At 48.2% G+C, this 24,092-nt stretch overlaps 1 protein-coding gene across 1 annotated transcript in view; it reads left to right on the top strand.

Moving 5' to 3' along the window:
* Positions 1-24,092, top strand: part of LOC142558367 (calcium-activated chloride channel regulator 1-like) — a 182,623-nt gene that overhangs the window by 49,649 nt on the left and 108,882 nt on the right. Inside the window, exons 3-4 of the mRNA XM_075670509.1 lie at positions 10,669-10,796; positions 14,799-14,913. Coding sequence (XP_075526624.1) covers positions 10,669-10,796; positions 14,799-14,913 — 243 coding nt within the window. The remainder of the gene's footprint in view (positions 1-10,668; positions 10,797-14,798; positions 14,914-24,092) is intronic.

The following is a 24,092-nucleotide window of genomic DNA, read 5'->3' as shown; positions in this document are numbered from 1 at the left end:
GCTTTCTTGTCACTAGGAGTCGGAAAAGCAGCAACAGCAGATGTTTTGTCTGGGTAAGGCTGGAGGCCATCGGCGTTCACGACATGCCCGAGAAACTTCAGCGCTTCGTAACCGAAGTGACACTTTTCTGGCTTTATTGTGAGACTAGCAGAGCGGAGCACCTCAAATACAGCCTCTAAGCGCTTCAGATGTTCTTCGAAGGTCGCCGCAAACACGACGATGTCATTTAAGTAAACTAAACAGCTGTGCCACTTCAGACCCGTCAGAACAGTGTCCGTCATTCGCTGGAATGTGGCCGGTGCAGAACACAGGCCGAATGGAAGTACTCTAAATTCGTACAGTCCATCCGGGGTAACAAAGGCAGTTTTTTCGCGATCTCTTTCGTCAACTTCGATTTGCCAATATCCGCTCTTGAGATCTATGGATGAAAAATATATGGTTCGCCGCAGTCGATCAACGAATCATCGATCCGCGGAAGCGGATAAACATCTTTTTTTGTGACAGCATTCAACTTTCTATAGTCAACGCAGAACCTAAGCGTTCCGTCTTTCTTTTTGACGAGGACCACCGGCGATGACCAAGGGCTTTGGGATGGTTGTATGACGTCTTCGTCAAGCATTTCTTTCACTTGTGCATTAATGACGTTGCGCTCTTTCGCCGATACGCGATAAGGTATGATAAGGTATGAGACGAGAATCGTCATACGTGATTATACGGTGCCTCCTAATCGGCACCTGGCGTACCTTAGAGGAAGATGCGAAGCACTCCTTGAATCGAAGGAGCAGCTCGCGTAGTGCTTTTTGGTTTTCCTCCGAAAGGTCTAAATTGATGTCGACATTGCTGAGTGTCTGAGCTGGGTTCTCCTTCGTCATAGACGCAAAGCATTCAGCAATGTCGGCTGTGGGCTCAGCAAAAGCGATAGTAGTACGACGAAATAGGTACCGACGTTCCTGGCTGAAATTCGTCTCGAGGAGCGCCGAAAATCCACCTCGAAGCATAATGAGACTGCGGGCTGCACATACAATTTGAGTAAGCATAAGAGAGGAATCGCCCTCTGCAACAGCTTCGCCGTCCCGCAGATCGTCGCATACGACCGTTACCAGGGCATTTGCGCGTGGTGGTACAGTCGCACTGTCGGCGTAAACTCTAAGCGCGTTACGTCGGCAATTGTCGCGGCTGTTCGCTGCTCTTTCTATCGAAAAAGTCACTGTGCTCTCCCGGATGTCTATAATGGCACCATACTCTCGCAGAAAGTCGACGCCGAAGATAAGGTCCCGAGAAAAATCGCGGAGCATAAGGCAGCTGGCTGGAAACGTGGACCCACGAATTTGTACTCTGACCGTGCACATGCCCAAAGGTGTTACGATGTGCCCGCCAGCAGTACGAATTTGCGTTCAAGACCCCCCAAGGCGTGATGACTTTTCGAAGTGCCTTCGCTAGTTTTCCGCACAAGATTGAGTATTCGGCACCCGTGTCCAATAACGCACTAACGTGGCGGCCGTCGAGCACAACAGGTATGTCTAGCGAGAGTCTGTCGCTGAGTTCGGCTGCTGTCGTCGTTGAATCGTGCTGAACAGACCATGCTCGCGTCGATGGCAGGTCTTCGAAAGGGCGATTATCAGCGGCCTCGCCCTCGAAGGTCGCCGTTCTTAGATTTCCCTGCGAGGGCTTCTAGGAGCGGGGGAAGAACGTCTGGGGGATGGCGAGCGCGACTGGCGCCGCGGGAACAGTGGCATACACTGCTGGGTCAAGTATACTTCAATCGCCCTAGGCCTTTCGCCATATCTTGGCCTTGGTGAATCCGCGGCAAAAGTTTGCAGTCCGAGGCGGCGGTATGGGCGCTCGCGGTATACGTGACCGGCTTCTCTACAATGATAGCACAGAGGCCTTCTGTCCGAGGTACGCCAGACGTCAGACTTCCTTTCGAGCGGGCGCCGTTCCTCCATACGTTGGATAGGTTGCACTTATGGGAGCGGCGGGACGTATGACGCGGCGTAAGACGTGGCGGGGTCGAAGTGGGTCGGAACGGGAACAGGGACTCGCCTCAAAACTTCCGCATACGACGGCCGCTGCAACTGTGCTGTCACAGGCGGCGCATTGCTGCTTGGAACGGGACCTTGGATCGCTAGCTGCACTTCTTTCCTCACAAAGGCAAAAATGGTACTTAGCGTGGGCTGAGGCGGGCAGGTGAGTCGTTGAAGCTCATCACGCACCACAGAGCGGATAAGGTCTCGGAGAACGTCCACGTTTCCAAAGGCCAGGGCGGCCGTCAGTGAAGCAGCGTTCGCGTGCCTGTCATACGGAGCTGAGCGCTGGTCCGAAGGTGAAGTTGCGTTCAATTGCCTTTCATAGAAAGCTGATCGCTGGTGGAACATCTTTTCTATCGTGGTGGCTTCGGTTAAGAATTCAGCCACGGTCTTTGGCGGGCTTCGAACAAAGCCAGCAAATAGCTGTTCCTTAACTCCCCGCATTAGATGGCGCAGCTTCTTTTCCTCGGACATGGTTGGGTCCACGCGACGGAAGAGGCGCGTCATATTCTCGACGTACGACGTCACGCTCTAGCTCGGCAGATGAATGCGGATTGGAGCACCCGTTCGGCTCGTTCGCGGCGATCACCATCTGTGTACGTCTCCAGCAAAGCACGAGGGAACTCGAGCCACGATTTGATGAGCCCTTCTCGGTTCTCGAACCAAGTGCGCGCACCGTCCTGCAAGCTGAAATAGACGTTCCTTAACTTCGCCTCGTCGCTCTATTCGTTTATCTCGGCAACGTGCTCAAACTGGACTAAGCAGTCTTCTACATCCTCGAAGATATCCCCTTGGAACACTTTCGGCACTCGCAGATTCTGCAGCAGATACTGAGTTGCCGTTGTGGCCGTACCTTGCCTAGTGGTCGGTAGGGACTTCGATGTTCCTTCGGTACCGGTGTGCGGGCGTCGATGTTGTTGCGGAGAGAGGATCAAGCTCCGAAGGCAATCCTCGGATTCTCCTGCTTGCACGGTGAACAGGGGTGTCCACTAGTATAGGGCTGGTATTCCTGCTACCAGGAGGGGTTTCTGGCATCGGATGAACCGTACCCCGCACCTCCACCAGTTATGCCATGAAAAGACAATGTAAGATGTGCCTGGCGTCGGCGAGGCAGACAGTTGTACAAGATGGCGTGCAATAAATGCAAGCCGGCGTCCTCAGCTTCTACTACTTCTACTCCAGCGCCCGTCTCTTGCTGAGTGCGCGTTCCAGTCCCAACTTCTTTTTTCAGCGCTGGCTCGTGACACCTAGCGGCAATATCCTAAGAAGCCAACAAACATAGACATCAACAAAAAGACAGGGGAGATTGCTTGTACTTACTTAATGGATTAAAGAAATGGTAAATTAACGGAATTGAAAATGGATGAATAAACAACTTGCACCAGATGGGGAACAATCCGACGTATTTCGCATTACGCGTGCGATGCTCTACCAATTGAGCTACCGAGATAAGTATTGAAGCTAGTGATCCTCAAGCTTGTGGCTAAATTGCAGGCTTGTTCTACCTACGTTTCTACCAAACTACCGATTTGTGCATTGACGTTCTGAAATTAATGGAACACCAATGCCTCACATCGTCGAGTTTCCAAGCGCACAACCCGAAATTGGCGCCATCCTCAGAATTCCTTGCCCCCCCCCCCCTAGTATCTATGAACCACGAAGAACCCTACAAACCGTAATTTGCAATATGTGTGAAGTACTCACTGTAAGTGGTAATTAGAAACATATTTATTATGACTGTTCGTGGAAATAATGGCCTACTATAAGTGTGACATCGCTTAAGCAGTACAATTGCGGTGCGTGGTGCAGGAGGTACTTGAAAAGCGTACGAAAAATAGCGATATTCAAATGTTTGGACGCTTACACCATTTTCTGCGCAACGAGGCATGATTGGCATTTCATAGGCATCTACATATGTCGTGTCTGCTTATGTTTTGATTTTTTTCTACTGCTACTGAGAATTTCTACATGAAAGGCTGATTGGCAATCAGAGACCGAAAGTGCAGCGATCTCTCGTGCGACATCATGAAGCTTGTGATGATGGCAACCAAGTGATGCTTTTGTAACGGGTATATCTCAGACGCCGCAAGGTAAAGAAAGCGTTGGCACCACTTAGCTATTTCTGTGTCTTTCAAACTGTTTTAAATCAGAACTAAACTATCATAACCAACTATAGTGCTAGTTGTAATAAGGGAGGCACCTGTACTACGTCCTGTACATGGAAGTCAACGAAGTGGAGACTAGACAGGCTTCTTGCAGTGGCTACGTTGGTACTTGGATACAGTTCGGTGTTTTTTGACCGCAATTGCACGCAACAGTTGCTATATAGATTCATTACTAAATGAAAAAGACTTTTAATCCTTAGAAACAACAACACTATGGCATGCGGCTGCTAATGTATTTGTGAGACCTTTTTTATTTTGTTTTGTTTTGCGGCTTTTTCTTGTGCAACCCGTCGCAAGTAGCCTAGGTGAATGCTGCTGGCGTGCAGCGAATAATGGACGGAACGCCTAATGAACCATAAACGCAACGCGCGGAGTGATAAATTTTCTCACCGAACTTTTTCCGGAACTTCCGCAGCATTGATTGCTGTGTATGAAACGGAGTATATGTCACTTGGACCAGGCTGCTGGCATTCATTGCTGCTACCCTGCTGCTGCCGCTGCGCTTCCTACGCGGCTTGCCCTAGGGACTAACATCTGAGGCAATGGACACTAAACGCTTAATACAAGGTTCGATGTCTTTCCGAATGCGGCAAAACATGGTTGCTTGTACCATAAAAAAAATAAAACGCGATGTATTCTCCGCATAACACTGTGGCTTACGTATATATAAATCACACCTTTATAACACAATGCACCGATATATTCGGCAAACAAAACGAAAAACGAAGACATATACTTGGCCAAATAACGTAACTGCCTTGCAGTGAGCACACCTTAACCACTACGGAGAGTTATTGCTTCTTGCACGGTAGGCAGAAAGGGTAACATGAAGTATGGCGTACGAGAGTAAAAGACTAAAAAGGATGCACAGGCACACTTGCGGCGAGAAGACAGCGGGAAAAGTGCAAACACATCCCGTGCGCATTTTATACATTTCGAGAAATCACGAGCCCTTGCATAGCACTACTTCGGAACCGCCTTCAAATATAAAGGATGTGTGTCATAGCTACGTAGTGTTTAAAGCGCTCTACAGATCTTAAGTACACAGATAGTGCGCTCAAATCTTTTTTTGCCAGTTGATGCGCCCTTAGGTTCGGACCTAGATGTAGAAATGAGATATAGGCAACAGGGTTAGAAAAGAAAACCACCGCGGCATTTACACTCAACCCACACGACTTCTGACACAATTTTAGAGCACACCCTGTTTCCGAACTCTGACGGATTTCACTGACAGAGCCTGATTTTGGTGCCTTGGCAAAGAGCACATACTCAAGTCTACAAACATTTACGTTCCCGATAGTGGGATTAAACCTCGGTCAGAAACACAGCAGCCAGATAACCCAAGCATTGCGTCACAACCACACCTACACTTTCATAGTACCAACACGAACTGCCTATTTGAAATGGACGCCGCGTGTTTCAGACTGCCTTGCACAGGTGCGCCTGAGCAGACATGGGCGCACCCGAGTAGATGTGACAGTGCTGGGTTCGGGAAACTGGTAGCGTCGTACTGCACTTCAATCTTGGTTCGTTTGTGTCACCGCACCGAGTTTCCCGCGCGACCATGAACACGTGAGTTTTGCTTCTAACCATGAAGAACACTCGGTTTTTCTTGTGATTATGAACAGCGCGGAGTTTGGATTGTAACCATGATTAGCACTGAGTTTTGCTTGTAACGATGACGACTACTGGGTTTGCTTGTAACAATTAACAGCATTGAGTTTTGCTTGTAACCATGAAGACCGCGGAGTTTGATTTGTAACCATCAGCACAATGAGTATTGCTTTTAACCATGAACCACACCCACCTTTCCTTGTAACCTTGAACAGCACTGAGTCTTGCTTGTAACCATAAACAGCACTGAGTTTTGCTTGAAACCATGAGCCGCGCTCAGTTCGGCTTGTAGCAATGAAGGGCGCTAAGTTTTGCTAGTAATCACGAACTACACTCACCTTTTCTTGTAACAGTGAACAGCGCTGTTTGTCTTGTAACAAGGAACAGCACTGAGCTTTCCATTATTCCATGGGCAACGCTGAGTTTAGCTTGTAGCCATGAAAAGCACTGAGATTTTCTTGTAACCACGAACCGCAGTCACCTTTTCTTGTAACCTTGAAAAGCACCTAGGTTTGCTTCTGACTTTAAACGGCGCTGAGTTTTCCTCGTAACCATGAAGCCACTGACTATTGCTAGTTACCACGAACATCACTCAGTTTTGCTTGCAACTACGGAAAGCATTGACTTTTCCTTTGAACCATAAACAGCACTGAGTTTTGCACGAAACCATGAGCAGCGCTGAGTTTGGCTTGCAACCATGAAGAGCATTGAATATTGCATGCACCCATATACAACACTCGGTATTGCTTGTAATCATTAGCAGCACTATGTCTTGCTTGCAACCATGAACAGCACTGAGTTTGGCTTGTACCCATGAACAGCACTCAATTTTGCTTGCAACCATGAACAGCACTGAGTTATGGTTGTAGCCACGAATACGACTCAGTTTCGCTTGCAACCGTGAATAGCGCGGAGTTTTCCTTGTAACCACGAATAGCACTCATTTTTAATTGTAACTTTAAACAGCAGTGAGGGATGATCATGAACAGCACTCAGTTTTTCTTGTGCTATGATCAGCGCTGAGTTTGGCTTGTTACCTTGAGCAGCCCTGAGATTTTCCTGTAACCCTGAACAATTCAGGGTTTTGCTTGTAACAATATGAGCGCGGAGTTTTGCTTGTCGCCACGAATATTACTCAGTTTTGCTGGCAGCCCTAAACAGCACTGTCTTTTGATTGCAACCACGAGCAGCACTCACTTTTGCCCATGTCTTTTCTGGCCCATGTCTTTTCTGTCTTTCTGTCTTTTTCCCATGTCTTTTCTGGGCCAACACATCGTTGCCAACGGTTTTTATCTACTGCGGCATAACATTGAGGCGATACTGGCCGCGCCGAAGCCAACATCGCTAAGCCAGCTGAAATCTTTATTGTGCTCGGTTGCGTATTACGATAAAGTATTGCCCAACTTGTCTACGTGGCCATCTCCCTTATATCGCTTGCTGCCAAGGGGCGGGATGTGGAAGTAGAGGCCGCCCAGGATAGCGCATTTCAGGAAGGAAAGAGTGCCTTAGGCGACGCAAAATTTCTTTTCCATTGTGACCCGCTTAAACCCCTTCGACTTTGAATACGACGCTTCATCAGTCTGCATGCTCGCACTGCTGTCCCATAGCATCAAGGACGAAAATTATCGGATAGCTTTTCGCTCTAGGACCTTGATACCAGCGGAGCGCAATGACTTTCAAGTGGAAAAGGAAGCGTTCGCCCTCGTTTTCTGTGTGTTAAAGTGCTGAGACTATTTTTCCGTAATAAATTTCGTTTGCAGAAATATCATGAGCCCTTGAAAGTCTATTCTATCCAGAGAGACCAATTGCACAGATTGTGGAGGCCAGCACACATGTTTGAACGCTCCTTTTATCAGCGTGGCACTATGACATAGAATTTCGTAACCGACCACTGAACGCGGATGCGGACGCTTTGTGCGATTTGCCTCTGCCAGAACAAGGGCTTACTGGTGAAGACGGTCTTTTCCAATCTGTGCTACATGCACAAGCGTTGACAGAGTTTTCTCTCCACGCGTCACAGTTGGCAGACAGCACCAGCGAAAACATGCTGCTCCGACAGGTAAAGACTGTTTCTGCGTGATTGGCCAAACCAACTAGGTCCAGAAACAGTGTGTGATGCCATACTGCGTCCGCAGACAGGAACTCACTTTTATTAAAGGACTAATCTACTGGGCCCATGGTGGAGTCCTGCCAGAGGCCGTGAGGGCATCTGTTGTGCGAAATTTTCAGGACTCCAATTCAGGCATGATGGGAATGACGGACCTGGCTCGTACAATATTTTGGCACCCAAGATTGGACCACGACATATAGCAACTGGTACAGAGCTGACAGCAATGTTTACAATGTTGGCCCATGCCAGCCGAACAGGTCCATTCAAGCTGACCGAATATCTACAAACATTGGTCTCGCCTGTATATCGACCATGCAGGCCCGGTGGAAGGTCACACTATCTCGGTGGGAGTGGAAGGTGAAATTGAATCGATGGAGGCAGTGCCTCTTACGACAGCAAGAGCTAAAACAACATACAGTTGAAGTACTGTGAGCGATTTTCATGCGTTTTGGTCAGCCCTACACATTCGTTTGAAACAATGGGCTGCAATAGTTCAATTAATTAAATATTTTTTCAGAAATAACCATGTGCGTCATGTTGCCTTCGCCCCATACTATCCTCTGTCAAACGCACTGGCGGAACAGGCCATGCTCACCATTACGGAAGGTATCAAAAAGTAAGGATGGAAGTCTGTTCAATATAATTTCGAAGTTCTTATAAGGCTACAAAGTAACGCCGACTTGCGAAGGCAAGTCGCCTGCCAGGATGTTGCTGGGTTTTCAACCCAGAACCTGCTTAAGTGTACATTTTCCAGAGGAAGAGGTGGCACGGAATCCCACTGTGCGCAGAACCCCAGCACCGCTGTCACAATTCTTTTCACTGCTAATGCCTGATTAGTCGCGCTAGTACATTAACACTGGCCAGAGATGGTTATCCGGCACGGTGACGCCAGCAAGAGCTTGGCGTATGGTCACGGTGGGCACCACAAGAGGGCTGCAGCTCCGTCACGTAGACCAAGTGCGCTCAGGACATGCAGCGTGTGAAGTAAAGCAACAAATCTGCGCAACTTGGCCGGGAGACAACAAAATCACAGAGAGTGATCAACTGCAAACAGTGGAAGACACCGAACCATCGTCACACGGATCACTTGGTACGTCTCAGTCTTCATGAGAAGCATTCTCAAGTGCACCGCCGGGCTTAGGACTCACTAGGATTTCTACGCCCACAACACCCCCGATAGGCTAGGCTTCTAAGAATAGGAAGTGCCGTATCGCGTCAAGGCAAGCCCTTTCATCCTATAATGAAGTGTGCATGCTCCGGGTGATTCGCGCAGAATAAATGCAGTCACACTATCTTCAATAAAATATTCCATGGCTTGCACCTACCGATTCTGTTGTAGTTACCCGCGCTGCAGGAGTTTCGCTTGTAACCATGAACGTAGATTTTTTTCTTCTGAGCTTGAACAGCACTTCGTTTTCCTTGTACAGATAGACAGCGCTGTGTTTCGCTGGTAACAGTGGGCAGCATTCAGTTTCGCTTGCAAATATAGATAGCGCTGAGTATTGCTCGTAATTTTGAACAACACTTAGTTTTTCAATAATAATAATAATATTTGGGGTTTTACGTGCCAAAACCACTTTCTGATTATGAGGCCCGCCGTAGTGGAGGACTCCGGAAATTTTGCCCACCTGGGGTTCTTCAACGTGCTCCTAAATCTAAACACACGGGTGTTTTCGCATTTCGCCCCCACCGAAATGCGGCCGCCGTGGCCGGGATTCGATCCCGCGACCTCGTGCTCAGCAGCCCTTAGTTTTTCAAGGAACACTACTGAGTATAACTTGTAACTATTTACAACAATAAGTTTTGCTTGTAATCATTCTCAACAAGTTTTTTTTTTAACCAAGAACTGCACTGAGTTTTTCTTGTAAGCTGAACAGTCCAGAGTTTGGCTTTTAGCCATCAACAACATTGAGTTCTCCTTGTAACCATGGATACCACTGAGGTTTTCTTGTAGCCACGAATAGCACTCAATTTTGCTTACAACCATCAATAGCACGGAATTTTCTGTGTAACCATGAGCAGCACTGAGGCTTCCTTGTAACCGCGTACAAAGACGCTGAATCAAAGGGCGAGTCCTCTCGAACTGAGTGGCTGGGTGCTTTCGTCACCAAAAGCTAATTATATATATATATATATATAATAGTTCCAATATGTAATATAAACATTATAGGTATAACAGCTCATAGAGTCGCGCATGCCACTGTATGACTTCTTTGAGGCGTCTGAAGCTCACACACTTTGGTGTAGCGCTAGGGAAATACAGCGCCCCTGAACTTCTCCCACCGGCCTTTTTACTTGTCGCGGCTGCACCAGATGGCTGTGGCAGTAGGAAATAAGGGTGGTAGGCGTCTTTAAAGCGCTTGCGCCACTGGACTCTACATATCAGCGACAAAGCGAATTATACCATATAGGAACTTATACCACTGCTACAGATGTGCTGTTTAAAGGCTGCCTCATCTATAGGAATTGCACAGTAATATAAACGCTCTTCAAGCATCACCAACCACGAACATAAATCTTTACATATACTTTCAATACTAACATTTTATAAGCGTTCCTCTGTTTGTGTAGAATGACAATCATGAATGATGCGTTCTATGCAGCTGTTCATGCCGGGCAACAAAACAAAATACTCGTCTTTGTGTTCGTGAAAAGAAGGCATCGGAAATAAGCGAATGGTCATCATTTTGGAGGCGGTATTTTGTAAACGATTGTGATGTCTCTTTCTTAAAATGATTTTCTTCCTTTATAGGTAAATCATTTTTGCAACTGGGCGCAGGGAAGTCACAGACACAACAACTTAGCTCCTAACATGCACAACGACATCTGCAACGGCGAGTCTACTTGGGACGTCATCAGAAGGAACAAAGACTTCATCAGGTACGCACCCTTCTTTTTTGCTGAAATGATCAGTGAAGCAGCAACGTGGAAACTGGGCGCGTTGGAATTGGCGTATTCTTTTTTAATCAGCGGCGCAAGCCACGTCAACACAAAAACGACAAGGTGCTCCTCCTGTGGTCCTTTTTGTGCTCATTCAAAAATAAACCTTGGACGCCCACGCAAATCCAGCTTCAGCACAGTGGTTTTTGTGCCCTCGTGGTGTCGCACTTTAGTATAACTGCAAATTTATACTCGTCTGAGTTTATCACAGCGAGCAGAAATTGCTATTGATTGCATTTTAGGTGCCCTAGGTATCAACCTCAAAGATTTAGGAAAGGACTCATTATCACTCGCGAAAACGAGCAAGTCTATAATACTTGGAGCAAAGTTGTGGCGCCGCCGTAGTTTCCAGCTTCAGACATGCAATGTGAAGTAATTAGCAGACCTTCTATTTATTCCGATTCTTAAAATGTGATTTAGGAAGTTGACACTCGTAACAGTCGTGAAAATAACGTACTTGCCTCACGCTTTCACCCCGTGAATATTTGACCTGGTCGAAAAATTGCACATTGTATATATACAGCGTGCCCGAACTAATTTTAGCCAGAGTTTAAATATATGCGAATGCCACCTTTAGCTAGACAAAACCAAGCTAATGTTGTTTGCCGTCGCTTGGAGATACTCAAATTATTTTTTTTCATTCCGCCTAATTAGAACAATAGTCCGAATTAGTTAATCATCTTCCCAAATATTGAAATTAGATAAGAAGTGTCAAATAGAAAATTGTAGGGCGACATCCGAAATTCCCGATACAGCTTTACGTCGCACAATACCTCCTACATAAATGTTTTTTTTTTGAGCATGAAAGAAACCCGCAAATGCACACAAAATTGAAGCGCGACTGGCCGGTCAAGACATTTTGCGCGTATATGCGGGCTTCATTCAAGCTCGGAAAAACACTTGTGTTACCCGTATTGAGACAACAGAAAGCTGTATCGCGAATTTTTTATGTTGCTGTATAATTTCCTCTTTGACACCAAGAAAGGTTCTCGCTGTCGCAAAAATTTCGCACAAGTGTTAAGGCACCGTTTACCAAACGCGTACTAAATGGCAGTGGCTTAGCTTGGCAGTGCCAGGACATACGTAGCGTGAGCTGAGGCAGGTCGCCCAGCCTCCTGGCGACGCCGCTTTGCTAGACGTTCCTCCCTTTGCTCCGGTGTCTCCGCAGCACGTTTAGCCTTCTTCTGGTCGTTCTTCCTACGCTCAATCACTAATTGCCAGGCAGCTACTTCGGGATCCGATGAGTTAGGCTTCTCCGCGTTTCTGCGCCGCTGAGCAGCAATTTCGCCCTCCTTCTCCAAGCCTATACCACACTGGCAAACGCCCCGCTATATGTGTACCCCCACTGGTACCTCTGCGCAAGCGCACAAAATGAGAGGCGCTACAAGTGGCTCCGGCGCAGCATCAGACTTGTATACTGCGCAATGGAGGCGCGCAGCTGGGCACGCGCCGGCGCCAGTGTGTCGGCCGCGGCTATGAAGTCTCAGGAATACGCAGACCGGAAGAGAAGCCGTGGCGGCGGCGGCTCAGGCGCATCAGCTGCGCGCCGTGTGACGTCACTGCTCCTCGTGCATGCGCAGCACGGTTCTCCAGGAGCCACGCGAAGCCGCTCAAGCTCGGCCAGTGTAGCTCACGCTACAAAACTGTAATATCTTATGCAAGGACAGTACCTCATTTTATTTTCTCTTTATAAGCATTACTTGTTTGTAGGTGCCGCTGTCGGCGACCTTTAATAGACCTTGAGCCATAAACCAGAGCCGTTATCCGGCCAAGTTGCAAGAACAGAGGTCATTCAGGCAACCAGTGAAAAGCAAACGCGAATTCAAGCACCCATTCCTTATTACAGGAGCACATTACATACCCTAGCTGCTGCACAAATAAGCTAGAAAAAATATTGCTCCCGAGTTCTTCCTAATGTTTGTGGACAATATCGATCAAGGTGTAGATTATAAAAAAGCTGATGTTTTACTTGTCATTTCCAATAGCGACATTCAAGAAGCACATAGAGAGCACCGTACACTTCATTGCAATCTGTTTGCTCATTGTCATTCTCGGTTCTATTGAATGCCAACGGTTTGCGAGTTCCGCGGCGCAGTGTCTGCATCGCGTCGAAAGATGGCGCCACGTTGTGTGGCGCATTCCTGTTTTTGTCTTTTCCTTCTTTTTTTCTTTCTATTCTTTTTTTTATTGTTTATCCTCGGTAGGACATTAGGCAGTACAATAGCAAGAGCTTGGTGGTGCCACCCACCGCCCCGTTCCAAAGGGGACGCTCATAACATCCATCCATTCATCGTTCAGGCGCTTTTCTACTACCCGGGCACCGCACTCTGTATCCCTGACGTTTTTCGCTGCTATCGTGCCATCTTTAGCCGGTTTTCTTCTTCCAGCTGGGTAGCGTGCACACGGACCAGTGCACAGTGTAGATGGGTGCAGCGCGTTATGGTGGGGCGTGTCGTTGCGAACTTGCTCTGCACCCATTTTAAGATGGTGGCTAGTGTCATCCCCAACAACTTGCTTTGCCGATTGCCACTTCATGCTTACATCTATTCTCGATTACGGGAGAGCCAGCATTTCTTTAAGGAAATGCACGGTTCGTCGGTCAAAGTAATGCGAAATAAGCTATGCACATCCAACCTGTATCTTAAATGACGAAACATGAACTTAATAAGAGTGTTTAAACATGATAAATCTTGAGCATTATAATGTACGCTTCTGCCACACAAACTATGTGAAATAAATGCTTCAAATACACCTTACCCCACAAAATTTGAACACCCTTATATATAGACATAAATATGCCATTGATATTGCTGGCACTTCTTGTAAGCAATGAAACGGTATATCCTTGAGATGGACAGCATGAACCCCAGCTATAATTTAGTCTGTGTTGTTTCATTGCTTTATTACAATAGATTTTACCTGTAGTTTTCCTTCATTTGACTCAACATGTATCGCACTGTACACTCTGTAGAGGTTATGTTTGAAAGCAATCCTATTGTGGTAATATGCGTACACGGTTATTATTTTTTCTCACTAATTGGTAACCTAAAGGTCTGTATCTAATTTTTATGTTTACATGTATGAGTGCAATATTCGTTAATAGATGCGTGTCCGAAGCATGTTTTCAACGTTAAGCTCTACATTGCTTCCAAAGAACATGTCGGCCGCCTTTGTCAAGCTGCTTATTGAACTATATCTTCTATGCACTCGCTCCCCAATTGTAATAAAAGAATAATAGAGCGAAAATAACTTTAATATGTTGAAATATCCCAAACACCACGCTTTTATGAAGCATTTTATTAACTACAATAGAACAGATTAAAAATCTGCACAATGTTTTGCACCATCGCGAGTAACTGCCTATCTGTGAAGACGGCCAGAGGCAGAGACCCCTACCACGTGACCCATGTGACCACGCATTATACCCTCGCGTCGATCGGCCCCTTTGCTACGACACTATGCTCGGGAGTCTAATTGCAATCTCAAGAGTAGCATGTAGGCTCTCTGTTGTATCCAGGGACGGCGCGAAGCCGAGGTCATGCTTATCCTTGAAATAGTACAATACTACGCTACACCTCTTTACTCGCCAAAAAACTAAGCACATTCCAGAAAGCTGAAACCATAGAAAATGTAAACATAAACCAAGCAAATGCACAAAACCCTATAAATTAAGAAAGTAGGCATAGGAAAGCGTTCTTTATTAAAGGAATTGCGCTCTTAATGACATACATTCATTGCACTGAGGATGTGTAGGAATCATTTTTTGTCGCTGCGTAATTCCGTAGATAAGAAAAATTTCTCATCAAACGGAGAAATTATGCCCGTGGGGCTCTCCATATATCCGCCCTGTCGTCACCTGCGTTTGCACGTGGAATTCCTTAACAATATCCATATATTTCTTTGGAAGTGACAAGTGCGCTGTGTCTGCAACCTTTCCTTCAGCCTTCCTCCGCCCGACCTGTCCAAGCCCATAGTGGTGGAGTTTATTGAAATTCAGCAGAAACCTGGCAAAAGCATGCGAACTGTTCTTGTTCTTGACGTTTCCAGGAGTATGAAGGTAAGAGCCTCTGCTTCTTGTGCAATTTCATAATTCTAACCGGTCGGAATATTACGCAAATGGAAAGAATTGCGTTGGAACCTCATAACTGACATACATGGGTAAGTGATGACGGAGCGGTAATTTCACGTCATGCAATGTTCTACTTATATGCAACTTTGAACAGCGCAGTTTATTGGGCAATCTTCTTTTGTGAGAATATGTAAAGCGGAGGCTTTACAAACCTACCTCGTAGATTATTGCTCTCTGCAATACACTACGAAGTTATACGCGCTGTCAGACAACTTCTTTCTATAGCTATCACAATAACGTCTACGCAGAAAAATCAGCCGTACTCATCGGTACGAAGACTAGGTAAAGCAGTGGGTCCATAGTTTTCCGGCAGCCAGCCTACCACTTTAGACCGCTGCAACAAGCGCGGTGAGCCGTGGTCACGTGATCTTGCCTACGACCTTAATCTCTGTAGCGCCGGCTTCCATAGTGGAGCAATTCTAGGCTAATTATTCCACTCCGAGTGAAGAAAACGAAATGCGCCCATGGACTTCGACGTGAGATCGCGCCCTTGACTAAAGTTTCTGAAAGTTCACAAACCTTCTCGGAGGTGACGGAAAGGTATTAGAGCACAGCTCCTATGCGCCCGTGATTGCGTTGAGCGACAGCGTGCCCCGTCGGCGTTATGCCTCGTAACCGAGCGAACGAGCAGAGCGAAACGTGAAAGCGAACGCAGAGCGTAGCGTTGAGTATGAGTGCAGAGAGAAAAGTGGGGGAGGAGGCTATGGTGAAAGCATGAAGCTTAAAGCGGAGGACGAGCGGAGGGAAAATAGTCTACGCAGGAGCTGAGTGGCCGGCGTCCACGGCATCCACCGCCACGCGGGTGATCCCGTGTGCGCTTGGGAGGGAGCACCAGAGTGGCGTGGGATGGGGAGGGCTACGCTCGTCCACGGCGTCAGCTGCTCAGGTCAGGCCGAAGTACCAGCATGTGAACGGGGATCACAGCTCCAGCAAGGGGCGATGGCGAGCGGCTACGAGAAAGGCTCGGCATGGCATTCCCGACGGTGTTGTCACCGCTGACACATGGTAGCACGATTTCCCCGCGATGAACGCGTCGTCTGTATGAAAAAAGAGCGCGACTCACAGCGTGTTGGCTCTATTATAAACCATGTACATATTGACACAACTATATTTAGCAGAACCATAGTGCAGCGGGTATGCGTCTGTGGGGACGACGCTGAAGTAGCACGGCTTTTTAGGTGAAGCGGGGAAAAAGAAGGAGGCCTTGTTGTTTTTCCCTTGGACGACTATCAAAGGGCGTTTCTTGGCGGTGCTGCTAGGCATACTCGGCGATCCCACGTCGTTACACTGGTGGAGGTGCGGGGTATCCATCCCAGTACCTCTGGCAACTATACAAATGACAACTATATTAGGCAGACCCAGACATGCCAGAGGAAAGAAAGCTGCGATATCTCTTGCGAGGAGTGAAGGACCAACTGTTTGCCGGCCTTGTGAGAAATCCACAGACAACACTGGCCCAGTTCACAAAAGAGGCTACAGCCATTGAACGGGCCCTGCAGCAACGATACCGCCAGCATGACATGAGCAACTCGGTGGCGGACACTTCCGTACTGGCTGCGAGTAACGACATGTCTCTGCGTGAAGTTGTCCGAGAGGTGGTGCGAGAAGAGCTTCGGGAGCTCGGCTTTGTAGTTGCCCCTACGGAACCGGTGCCAGCGTTAGCTTTTGTTGATGATGTAGTCCGGGAGGAAGTCCGGCAAGCTTTTTCAGCGCCGGACTGTGGGAACGTTCCGCGGTGCCTCACTTATGCGGAGGCTGTTCGCCGTCCACTCAACGCAACTTTAACGCCGTTGACACCCATACCTACCCGCTAACCGACCCAGCCGATCATGCCAGCACAAACAACACCGTATTATCGACATGTGCACGCCACTCCTTGGCTCCATGGAGAGTTGCCGCCGAACTATCAGCGTCGGAAAACCGATTTGTGGCGCACCGTCGACCGTCCACCAGTGTGCTACCATTGTGGTGAAGCTGGACACGTCTATAGAGGTTGCCACAAATGGAACAACTATCGCGCCGCGTAACACCCAAGCTTTCCTGCCAAATATGCTTATTCTCCGTACGACGGTCGACGCGCTTACAACGACGATCCTGTGAACAGTCAGCCACAAAATACGACGATGCCGCGACCACGTTCTCCTTCTCCATCTCCGGCGCACTACAATTCGCCGACTCGTCGCAGTTTTGCCGACGTCACTAGGGGCAGATCGCCTAGCCCTCGACGGGGAAACTAGCCGCAGCGACCTCCGGGGGTGAGGTTGCCAATACTCGAACTGCTCCTCATCACCCGTTATCGACGAACGACGACGTGCAGACTACATTGACGAAAAAGACGCCCAGCACAACGACGAATATGACGGATACAAGTACGAAAGACGTAACAGACATCGTCAGCGCCAAGCTCATCGTATGCATTGACGGCCACGAAATAGCCGCTCTGGTTGACACTGGCTCTCATTTTTCAATCCTAAGCTTACAGGTCGCTGTCAAACTAAGCAAGGTGAAGACACCATGGCACGGGCCCAACATAAGAACCGCCGGAGTTCTGATGACACCTGTCGGGAAATGCACCGCCCGACTCTTAATAGCCAATTCAACCTTCGTCGTCACCCTCGTCATCCTTACTGAGTGTTGTAAGGAACTTCTATTGGGCATGGATTTCCTATGGGAGAACGGCACCGTGATTAACATCCGTGACAGATGCGTTACATTTGCCGCGAGTTCGGATAACGTCACCCATGAGAAGCCACAAGAACCTCGCTTACGTATTGCCGAGGACGACGTCATATTTTTGCCGCGGAGTTGCTCTATCGTCAGGTGCGCTGTGACAGCCTGCAAAATGGGACTGGAGTAGCTGAACAGATCAGTGCGCTAGCACTGAATTGCGGTGTCTCCATTGCCAGAGCACTTACCGATGTAATCGACGGAATCGCCGAACTCTTGCTGACGAATTTTAGTAAGTAGCGCCGACACATCGTTAGAGGCACTGCTGTCGCCTATTTCGACGAAGTGAAAGAAATACAAGACTGCCACTTAGCGCAGGAGTCGGCCTCTACAATCCACACAGCTGCGCCTATTGTCGACGTTATTCCAACGTTAACGGCCGTTGAGCGGAACCGTCTTCTTGAGCTCATCAATCAGTACCAGGGCTGTTTCTCCTCTGCGTCAAGAGTTGGTCAAACGCCACTTACCAAACACCGCATCATTACTGATGTCGACGCCAGACCCATCCCAAAAAACCCTTATCGTGTTGCCCCAAAGGAACGCGAAGCAGCACAAAAACAAGTGAAGACGATGCTGGAAGATGGCGTTATTCGACCACCTAATAGTCCTTGGGCATCACCTGTAGTTTTAGTGGAGAAGAAGGACGGTAGCCTGGGCTTCTGCGTCGACTATCGGAAGCTCAATCAGGTCACAAAGAAGGACGTTTATCCACTGCCACGTATTGATGATTCCTTGGATAGGTTGCGAAACGCGTGCTACTTTTCCTCAATGGACTTGAAAAGCGGTTATTGGCAGATCGAAGTGGATGAGAGAGACCGTGAGAAAACAGCCTTTGTGACGCCTGACGGACTTTATGAATTTCAGGTACTTCCTTTCGGTTTGTGTTCGGCGCCAGCAACATTTCAGCGTTTAATGGACACTGTGCTCGCCGGACTCAAATGGCAAACATGCCTGGTGCACTTGGATGACGTGATTGTCTTTTCCGCAAAGTTCGACGAACGCTTACGAAGGCTGAAAACTGTTTTTGAAGCCATACGCGCTGCCGGTCTCACTTTGAAACCTGAGAAGTGCCATTTTGCTTTTCATGAGCTCCAGTTCTTCGGTCACGTCGTCAGTAGCCAAGGAGTCCGACCTGATCCGGATAAATTGCCGCCGTCGCTAATTTCCCGATTCCATCAGACCAAAAAGCCGTGCGACGTTTTCTGGGACTCTGTGCATATTACCGGGGATTTATTGCAAATTTCTCGCGTATCGCATGGTCGTTAACACAGCTCACCCGAAAAGATATGCCTTTTACTTGGGGCGAATACCAGCAGCGTGCATTCTACGAGCTGCGGCAACGCATGCAATCGCCTCCCGTATTAGCACACTTCGATGAGGAAGCCCCGACGATATTGCACACAGACGCTAGTAATGTCGGTCTAGGGGCGGTGCTAGTACAATAGCAGGGCAACAGCGAAAACGTGATTGCTTACGCCAGTAGGACACTATCCCGAGCCGAAGCTAACTACTCCACCACTGAAAAAGAATGTCTCGCAATGGTATGGGCAGTTCTGAAATTTCGTCCGTATTTGTATGGTCGGTCTTTCACCGTCGTTAGTGATCACCATTCCTTCTGCTGGCTCATTAATTTGAAAGATCCTTCCGGCCGGCTCGCAGGCTGGAGTCTACGACTCCAAGAGTTCGACTTTGTTGTTCCATACAAGTCGGGAAAACGGCACGCAGACGCCGACTGCCTTTCTCGGTCTCCTGTTGAGCCGGCAGCACAAGACGAGGACGACACGGTTTTTCTGGGACTCGTGGATACTGCCGATCTTCCACGCCAGCAACGGGATGACAATGAATTGCTGCCGCTTATTGATTACCTCGAAGGACGAACCAACAGCGTGCCGAGGCTCATTGCAAGAGGGGTGGCATCATACTGCTTGCGTCGCGCCGTCCTCTACAAGAAGAACTTCTCGCCTAGCGGCAGCAACTACTTACTGGTTCTTCCATCACCACTTTGACGTGAAATCTTACACGCCTGCCACAACGAGCCGACTGCTGGGCACTTGGGCTACACACGTACATTGGCACGGATTCGGCAGAATTACTACTGGCTGATTCTTACTGCGGTCGTTAAACGTTACGTTCAGACATGTCTGGATTGCCAACGTCGTAAACCGCCATCCGTCAAACCAGCTGGCTTACTGCACCCTGTTGACATACCGGCCACACCGTTTGCACAAGTAGGCATCGACTTTCTGGGCCCCTTCCCAACGGCTACTACAGGTAATCGGTGGATAATCGTCGCCACGGATTATCTCACTAGGTATGGCGAGACAAGTGTTCTGCAACGGGCAAAAGCAGATGAAGCGGCACGATTTTTTCTGGAATCCATCCTTTTAAGGCATGGCGCTCCCGCAGTAGTCGCCACGGACAGAGGTACTGCGTTCATGGCCCACTTTTTAGATATCGTTCTACGTCTAAGTGGTACCGCCCACCGGAAGACAACAGCGTATCACCCTCAAACAAACCGACTGACAGAACGACTCAATAGCACATTGGCTGATATGATAAGCATAGACGTAGATTTAGAGCATAGGAACTGGGACGAAGTTTTACCTTATGTCGCCTTCGCGTACAATACGGCTCGTCAAGAGACCACTCGCAAGACGCCCTTCAGTCTCGTATACGGCCGTGAGGTTACAACGACATTAGACGCAATGCTCCCTCATAAATTTGACGACAACGAGACGGGTGGTGAAGAGATAACACACCGAGCAGTGGCAGCTAGGCAGCTTGCGCGTCTGCGAATCCGCGAACAACAGGACTGTGACGACAGACGCTACATTTTTCGGCACAAAGCCGTAACATACAACATCGGCGACAAAGTGTGGGTCTGGACACCTATTCGACAGCGTGGACTCTCTGAAAAGCTCCTACGCAAATACTTCGGGCCCTACATAGTTCTCCGACGCATCAGTGACGTCAACTACGAAGTCGTTCCAGACAGCTCGCACTCTTCAAAGCGCCGACGGCATTTACCCGAGGTCGTTCACGTGCTTCGCATGACGCCGTGCTATAAAAACTCACAAGACTGCGCAGTTCTTTACCGCTGCTTTCCAAGCCTCTATCATCGGGACGATGATCTCTTCTAAAGGGGGAGCAAATGACACAACTATATTTGGCAGAACCATAATGCAGCGGGTATGGGCCTGTGGGGACGACGCTGAAGTAGCGCGGGTTTTTAGGTGAAGCGGGAAAAACGAAGACGTTGCTGTTTTTCCCTTGGACGACTGATAAAGTGCGTTTCTTGGCGGTGCTGCTACGCATACTCATCGATCCCACTTCGTTACAATATAATCATAAAGCAAAATATTGACATGCGAAATGAAAACACGTATATAGCTGCGCTCAAATTCTTTGCATTAGGATTGCTGCATTCGTCAGTGATTTTTTCAGTGCAATATTCCACCGCCCAGGGAAATAATGTTTGGAAGACGCTTAAGCGTCGCGTTTAAAGGGGCTTTGTACCAACCCTCAGGCTTGGTGAAATTACATAGTCCGCGTATAGCAAATGCTGTTGCGAATGCCTGAACCAAATTTTGCTCACATACGCGGTGCGTGGAGCTAACAAGCGGATCGTGAAGGGGCCTTTCCCTCAAAAGCTCTCTTTTCAACAGAAGGCCCTGTACTTACCCTTTTCTGGACATCTTATGTCGTCATGGGGCGTTTTATTTTGACGTTCCGTTAGACGGCTGCTTTTGGTAGCTGCGGTCGGCTACGTAGCGTAGATATCGCAGCCGCCAAGAGATGCTGCCACCAGTCCACTGGCTACGCGCACTGCGGCTCACTGAGGACTACCACGTTTGGCTAATATTTAGTGCGTCGTTGGCACTAAAATAAGAAGTTTGGGCGCCTAAAATGAAGTTTGAATAGTACGCCACGGTGACAATCAGAAGGCGGAGTGTTGTGGGCCGGCTCTACTGCGCAGTAGCCTTCAGTGCAAGGCACTGAAGAAGGGACGGGAAAACAGCGAATGCCGTGTTTGACAGTAACTCGGCTTCTCCTGAACGCGTTGAAGTAGTTCTTGCAGAAAAGTATTTCTAAAAGAACAATTTCAATTCAAATTCCTTTCTGCACTTTGATACCAAGTGATTCAGGGCCTCTTTATGTGTGGAACGTGATAGCATTACGAAATCCCTGACTAGTTTCGACGCTTCCCGTCAACTGCAGCTTATGTAGCCGTCAAGTTTGCAGGAATGCGCTGGTGCCAAAAGCTTTGAAAGAAGGCGAACTTTCAATTAAAATCGCGACCTCCTGCTTGGGTAGAGATGCGGCGGTGGCGAGCGTCATCTGAAGTTGTTGCAAGGAAGTGGGTGCGCCGTTCCGTGGCCTCCGCGATTTGCGCGCACTGAGGCAATCAGCGCCCTATGAATTGTAGAAACGCTGGAAAAGGGGCTTGTGTTCGAGTTTCCGCTTAACAAAATTAAGTTTTCTTGTAAATTCAAAATAGAATTCGACAATATAGTGTCTTTATGTTGTATTTAGACAGTACTTTACGATTTTCTGACGCATGTTACTTTGAGCATTTCGATTAGTTCGGCAACCCACCGCGACACGCGGAGATCCTGCGTGGATGTGGTTCGGAATAACGTTTTCCACACGGCGCCCTTAGATGTGCCCCTGAAACAAAGACGCCCGAATACACCTGTCTCGACTACACATTTCGCCTACTCGTCTAATATTCTTCCGAGAACAGCTGTTCTCAGCATTACTCAAATGCCAGCAATCTTTAAGAGACGCAACCAATCTACATTAGATGAGTGCTTGGTAGCTTAAAATGCGTCATTTGTCTTGTGTTTAAAGTGAAGGGTTGGCGGCTGGTTTCACGATAAGACATCAAGAGACAGAATACCTCGTATTTACTTATTGCTACGTAACAGAGCTTAAATTTTTACGCGCAAGCATATATAGCACGACAGTGAAAAAGGCCACGGGATGTTTGAAGCCGCGAAGGAAGCTAGCGCCGGATGAGGAAGGTATCTGTAGGTGGAGAGAAGCAAAGCGGGAATGAAAAAGATCAGAAGCGTCGCGGGGGAGGAGGGTGGGCGGAGGCGCGCCGGGTTAACCTGCTCTCCCAATTTCTACGGGTGCTGCGAGCTGTATGGGTCAGTGAAAGCCTGCGAGGGACTCGAGCGTGCAAGGGAGGAAAGCTGGCAGGAAGCGGCCCCCAGGAAAGGGGCAGGGTTGGGCGTTCTGCTCCGACGGCTGCTGCGTATTGCGTGGCCGGGATAGCACTATCTTGAAAGCGATCAGCGATGCGGTCAGTCTTGGTGTCTGGGCGTATCGAGGGCCAACCGCTTAGTGTGCGCTATGGCGCCCATATGCGTGCATGTCACTCGCGTTCACTACGTAAATCATCACTAACTTTTTCTGTTCCCATTTTAGTTCTTTTTAGTTGTACATGATAAGCGTGGTCACAGGATTCTTGCTGTGCCGGAAGCGGATGTAATGTGCAGGCTTTGTGTTTAGATTGAGATTACGAAGAAGAAGGCTTTACTATTATCGAGGCAGTTGTTATGAATTTAGAAAGGCTCGAAAACAATTCCGCGGTATTGTAACTAATGCTGATGAAGAACGAACTGCTGTTTATAGACACCAGTAGAAGGTAGCGCCCATGCATATTGTGTCATGGTATTCACAGAGAATTGAGGACGTTTCTATGTAGGTATGTGAACTATTCTTTGTAGTCTGGTCAGGTGCATGGGCAAGCATAATTTAATGGTAAAATTTAACATTTCGTCATTTAGCTAGGCATCGTAGTGGAGGTCTCTGCAAATATTTTTGCCAGCTGTGATTTATTCACCTGCGTCCACATGATTGATGGCACACCTTTGTGATTGTCAGAGAAGCCATATTGACACATTTTTATGGGAACTTGTTCGAATACAGCTCTGTGGGTACATGGTAAATGACAACGACCACCGGTCATCGTACACACGACTTTATTCTATGCTGATTTCAATGTCGTGGCTACGAGCCCCGCAAGCCGAAGAACGGTCCATAGTCATGCGTCTACAGCGGCGGTGTTCGGTATCGCGTTGTCACAATGTTGCGGAATATACGTGACAATTATATTATGCGAACCTAATGAATGAGCTGTTTGGTTCGAATGTAGGAGGCTCACACTGGACCTCTTCGAATTTTGGAGTTGTCGCAGCATGGTGGCAGCCAGACCGCTGCTATTCCTGTCCTGATAAGAAGTTACGTGGGTTGGGATTCCATATCAACCCGAAGTTGCTCAATATTTGCAAATTCAAACGCCGGGACAGACGGCTGCGACATAAACGTAAACAAATTATCAGCCCTGGCAGCGTCCGGCCTGGCCTGCGCAT

The sequence above is a fragment of the Dermacentor variabilis genome, chromosome 9, assembly GCF_050947875.1.
Source record: "Dermacentor variabilis isolate Ectoservices chromosome 9, ASM5094787v1, whole genome shotgun sequence".
Lineage (NCBI taxonomy): Eukaryota > Metazoa > Arthropoda > Arachnida > Ixodida > Ixodidae > Dermacentor > Dermacentor variabilis.
This window is presented reverse-complemented; position numbering and strand designations above follow the sequence as displayed.